At 41.6% G+C, this 5,763-nt stretch overlaps 1 protein-coding gene across 1 annotated transcript; it reads right to left on the reverse strand.

The window, feature by feature from the left end:
• Window positions 1-2,117: 2,117 nt before the first annotated feature.
• On the reverse strand, window positions 2,118-5,758 carry RPL24 (ribosomal protein L24; the record flags this gene model as incomplete). The annotated part of the gene is made up of 5 exons (XM_005425632.1): window positions 2,118-2,245; window positions 2,806-2,869; window positions 3,289-3,425; window positions 4,546-4,656; window positions 5,726-5,758. Coding segments are annotated over 5 exons (426 nt in total), but the record flags the coding sequence as incomplete, so codon positions are not given.
• Between the last annotated feature and the right edge of the window lie 5 nt (window positions 5,759-5,763).

A 5,763-nucleotide genomic window follows, 5' to 3' on the forward strand; every position in this document is an offset into this window, starting at 1 on the left:
CCTGGAGCAGGGAGCCCCAAACACCGGGATACCGACCTGAGGGAGCGGGACCGGCCAAAGGCGCTGCTTATATAGAAAAAGGGTTCTGTATTTAGGTTTTCGGTTTATTTTAATAATGGCAGTGATGGAATGCTGGAACAGGTGGCCCTAGGAGGTTGTGGAATCTCTGTCCTTGGAGTTGTGTTCAAGACTCAGCTGGATACTAAGCAATCTCATCTAAACAGACACGTTTTGGACAAAAGCTGGAGTGGATGTCCTCTGGAGGTCCTTTTTAACCGAAATTATTTTGTGGGTCTGTGACAAACTTAGGTACTCAATTTCTTCTGACAAATACTTGATAGAGGATCAATTACATTACATTAGGTAAACACAAGGGCTTATATTAAATTCCGTAATTCATTCTATTACATCCATGTTTGAGGTGAATAAAGTGCTGTTACACCTTGCTCTGAACAGCTTGTCTCACCCAGTGCATAGCTTGTAAGAGGAGTAGCCTGATGGGCTGTTATTCTTTACTTCTCACCCTATCAGTCAGAATTCAGGAACAAATATCAAGGCAGAGTAATTGTGAAGCACTTCTGTGCACCACTGCAGTGACACCAGGCAGCCAAAGCCTGCAAACTTCAAAGCATTAACAAATAATAACTCATTAATTAGTCATATCTGCCAATCAGTTTCTATATATATCATTAATGATATTTCAAGCAGATGGTAAAAGTTCATCTTTATTTTCAGCTTCTTAGCTGAAAACATTCACAAGGACACACCTGGAGTACGAGGTGCCTTGTACAAGACACTGGTGTCATTTGAATAATCACTAGCACGTGTAATATTTAGAGATGTTTTCAGCCTTCAGTTTTAAATTATTAAAAATTCCTTTCCTTGCTAACTACAGGCAATTTTTCTTCTTCTCTTTTCCCCTCCAGTTTCTGGCTCCTTCGCTTTCAAATGTGTTAACTAGTTTAAAAGCCTTCAATTTCTTTCTAAACATAAGCAGCTCTGGTTTTTTTGTTTATTTTTAATAGCAAAAAGCAGCCTTGTTTGGAAGATCATGGTGTAAATTCCATTAATATAATCAAGCTAGACCTTTTTTAAATGGGTTGTAGCCTTCATCCAGACCCATATCTATTTTATTAAAACTCAAAAAAGGTGTAAGTATAGCCCATAACCCACAGTGCCCATTACAGCCATTGTTTTTGAAGCCCAGAAGGACTGCAGGAAGTTAAAACACAGCTGTCTTCTTGACTGGTTTAAGATAACAAATCAAGTCCTCAAAGTATCAACAGAAAAGTAACTGATCCAGAAAATAGTGAAGGTTTGGTTTTGGTTTTGGTAAATCAGGACATTGCTTTGCCAAGGCTGTTGCTGTCCAGCAAAAGTGGCAAAGTCGGGGCACGCTGTCTGCACAGTGCAGTTACTTAGACAGACACAGGAACTCCCATGAGAAATTTCAATCCCTCTAGCGGTGGGAGGGTGGAAAATTATTAAGGGAACCCCTATCTGCATTCAGCAAGTTGAATATGAACCTAAATTAGCTTTAACTGTGTAACATCAGCTGCATTTGAAACTCATTCAATCTTCACAGGCTCCTTTTTCCTGACGACAGCTTCCAGCAATTCATAGTTTTGTAACTTCCTGACCCAGAAGTTGCATCTGAATCTTTGTGTGTAAGAGCCATGCAGTCTGTGAAACCATCCATTCCCTTTTTTTAACCTTCTCCATATTTGATTCTCTGTATCTTGCTAATGCACTCCACAACACAGGACCTTTTAAAATAATTTACAGATTATATTGCTCCACACCCCCTTTTAGCTTGTATGTACCTCTGATCTTAGAAACCTCTTTTTATGTCATTTGTCATAGATGCAGAATAAACTTAGGTGCTGTTCTGTCCTTCAGGCAAGAACACTCATGAAATACCTGCTCCATCCTCCCTGCTACCTGAGCCACTCAGTGAACACTAGGGAAGTGTGTGCTAATACAGCAGACTGTCTAAGAAACAAAATGTTTTATGGCAGGAAGATGCTTTTCAGTCTGCAATACCCAGACACAGTAATTTCACAGGTTCATTCCCTTCAGTGTATCTCACACAGCAGAGCAGACCATGGCACAAGTAATGGAATTCCATCAGATGTTTATTCAGCATGACCAACAGTTTGGCAAGTTAACGCTTTCCACCAACACGGGGAGCAGAAACCTTGACTGGTTTCACAATCTTCTGCTTAGGTGCTGCCTTTGTAGGGGCCTGTAGAGATATAATGAAGTATGAGTGAAAAGAAGCCATTTATCTGCATTTCTACAAGTGTCCCTGTATGTACTCTGGACAGAAATCAGATCAGACTAGAATACTGGGATCATGTTAGCATTTGTTTACACACATAACACTAAGCCAACATATGGTATTAATTCAGAAGTGATAATGAAACACACGGTAGCACTCATCAATATATTGTTACCAAGTTCCTAGATAGTGAAGATGTCACATTCAGACAAGTTTTTATTTATTAATTATCTCTGATATTAGGTCAGAGAGTTGATTTCCTGTAATATTTACTTCTTCTTCTCATTATTATTTTCCTGCAATACTTCCTTATTTTGTAAAAAAGATTAATTCTATGCAGCTGTTTGCGTATGCTTAACTTTAGTACAAAAGTCCAGTTGAGGAGTTTTCAAATCAGAAAGTTACAAAAATGCTTCCTCAAAACAGAAACAGGAATTTCCAATTAAGTGCCACAGCAGAATGCTCTGTGTCATGTTACAACATGTATTCCATGCAATAATTTCTATTTGCCTACTGCATCTCACCTTTGCAGCAGAAACAGCTGTTTTCTTGGTTGCCTGCTTAGCCTTCTTGGCTTCCTTTGCAGCCCTGTTAATTCATAGAAAAAGTGGAAGTTATCCATGGCTGCCATTCACTGTTTCCTTGTTTCAGCACTGTAAGAGCTTCCCAAGATCAGGAATGGAATGCATTACTGCAGATTTCTCCTCTATATTCCCTATCCCCTGAAGGAATTTTTACAGAGACAGCAGAACTGTGAGTGACAAAAGTACAAAGGGAAAAGGCAAGGAGAGATCTTTCTCTGCTGCCACTATCTCTTGCCAAGATTACTCAGTACTACATACAAATATACAGATTAAAAGCAAACAAAAAAACCCACAAAAAATAAAACACAGAGCTCACCTAGAGTTTAGGCTTTTGTATGAAAAGTACTGTAATCTTTGAAAAGCTTGGGATAGTACTGTAATCTTTAAAAAGCCTGGGATAGCTCCACTGATCTGACTTCTCACCTAATAGCTTGTTCCCTCTGTGCCTTTCGTACTTCGGGCTTCTGGTTTCGCTTGGCCATGATCTCAGCTAGAGAGGCACCAGTGATGGCTCTCTGAAACTTCACAGCACGGCGTGTGCGCTTCTTCTGGACCTCTTCCTAAGAGGGCAGGAGACAAACACAGACAATTAGCATCACAAGACATCAAATACATGGCTAAAGACAATTATGGGAACAAGCTGCTACTCAAATGGAAGCTATTTAAAACTGTACACTGTAGTAGAATTTTACGCCTCACTTTAGAGAATCCTTCTGTTGGGTACAGAGAAGTGCTGCCCTACCTCCACATGGCCCCTTCTCCAGCCACATCCTGTACTTTTCATTGTGTGTTACTACCAAAAATCCCTTGGTTAGCTCCCCAGCTGTCCAGCTATAATTGTTGGAGACACACATATTAGACTCTTTTGCTTCTACAGCAAAGTATGAAAAAAAAAATATTTTGAAAGAATGTTAGAAGTTCAGCCATCTCTAACTCCCAGAAGAAAAAAAGGGGGAAGGATAAACCTTTGATGGTGTCTTCTGAAAGGAAAACACTCCACACCTATTCAAGTGCATCAGGTGCTGGAGAATAGTGTAAGCCATCATGCATCCACTTTCTTCAACCAAACTGACAAGAACACTGACTTTTTGCACTGATGTAAGCCTTTCTCAAAGCTCTTCTGCTGTGCAAGTTTAAACAAGAGCACTGCAGCATACCTCATGCTACATGCCTTCATGATTTATCCTTCTCATGCAACGACAGCTACATAGGGAAAGACCTAATTTATGCTACACCTCATGCTAAACTACAGCCCAAAGTTTTCAAGGAGAGTCATCTCTGCCCCTCTAACCCCAAAATGAGCTCCTTATGCTGTCACCATTGAGGAAGTTTACAAGACCAAACTTTTACAAAGTCTGCACATTAAACAGCATTACCCACCTTCCCTAAAACTAACTTTTAAAAACAAACCATTCCTACAATTATTAAGATCTACTGAACATACTGTGGCTCTGAGTGGTCTCTCAAAGAAGTGCTACAACACAATACAATGCTTTTGCTGAAGTGGTGTATCAACTCATGTAAGTGCAGTCACATTTTCACCATTATTAGCTAGTCTTTATCCTGGTAACTTGGGTCATGCTTCTGCTGAACACTGACACACTTAAGTGACCTCTGACAGACCACTGACCACATCCTTTGGTCACCAATTTCCAGTGCCATTGGCTGGTATGTACTTACTGACTGTCCCTTCTTGTGCTTACGCCTGTACAGAACAGTCCAGTTGATCTGACGAGGGTTTCTCTTGGAAAGGAACGCAGACTCACATTTTGCATTCAAGAACTGAAAAACCTGGGAAGGCAAAATGTTTTGTGTAAGCTTTGTTTCCATGAAAGACATTCCCACAGTTTGCATTAAGTATCCTTTGAGTCTAGCGTTTTTGACATTGATGTTTTTGGAGTTCTTAAACACAGCTCTGAGTATTCAAAATGTTAGAAGGTAATTCAAGAAATCTCAAGTTTTGTATTTTATTACATTGGTCAAACCGATATATTGCAAGGCATTCTGAATTATCTTCATTTTTCTGAAAAAAAGTTCAAATTACCACTTGCATCCAGTGCTGCTGTGTATTTCAGGCACAGCATGAATAGCTGTGTCCAGCATCATGCTTCCCAAGTGTCTGTCCTCCAGCAACAATGTACTTCCTGTACGTGGCAGTGACTCAAAACTTGGCCTAGGAAACACAGGGAGACCAGTGCTCCACCTGATTCCCCCCTGCCTAGTGACACTAACCTGTTTGTCTAAACAGGCAGAATGTGCAAGCCAGTTTGTTATTAGCTATATAATTCCATTTAAAGTACAACCTGATTCCCAGGAGCACTCACAAGGATTCAGCCAGTCTATCTCCTGGTCATTTTGCCGGGAATTTCACAGAGCAAGATGACTGTACTGGGATGCTCAACAGCCAAGCCATCCTTTCACAGGTAGGGACAATCCTGTCTGCGTATGACATGACAGCTTGAAAGGGCTCTCCACCCTACTTTAAAGATTTATACTCAATTAATTTGGGAGACCAGCTGTTTGCTCTAGCGAATCTTAGCATTTGATGCAGGACGTCTAAGCAGCATTTTCTACACAACTTTGGTACTTTATACCTGCTGCTTTAAGACTCCCTTTAGAAACTGCATTCTAAAACTCAACCCCAAGCTACAACACGGATCTCCTGCGGATCAGCCACGGCAACTGCACACCGATGCTGTTTTCATACAGCTCGATACGAACGACTCGGGTATGGGCCACATTAACACTACCGGAGTCTCCGGACAATCCCAAAGGCGAGGCCTCGGCTCCCCGCGCAGCGCCCGGCCGCCCTTCGGTCCGCAGGGCCCACTCCCGCCCGCGGGGCTCGCCCCGGCCTCACCTTCCCGTCCGTGCGGGCGTAGCGGCGGCCATGGCCCG

The sequence above is a fragment of the Geospiza fortis genome, unplaced genomic scaffold, assembly GCF_000277835.1.
Source record: "Geospiza fortis unplaced genomic scaffold, GeoFor_1.0 scaffold131, whole genome shotgun sequence".
NCBI lineage: Eukaryota > Metazoa > Chordata > Aves > Passeriformes > Thraupidae > Geospiza > Geospiza fortis.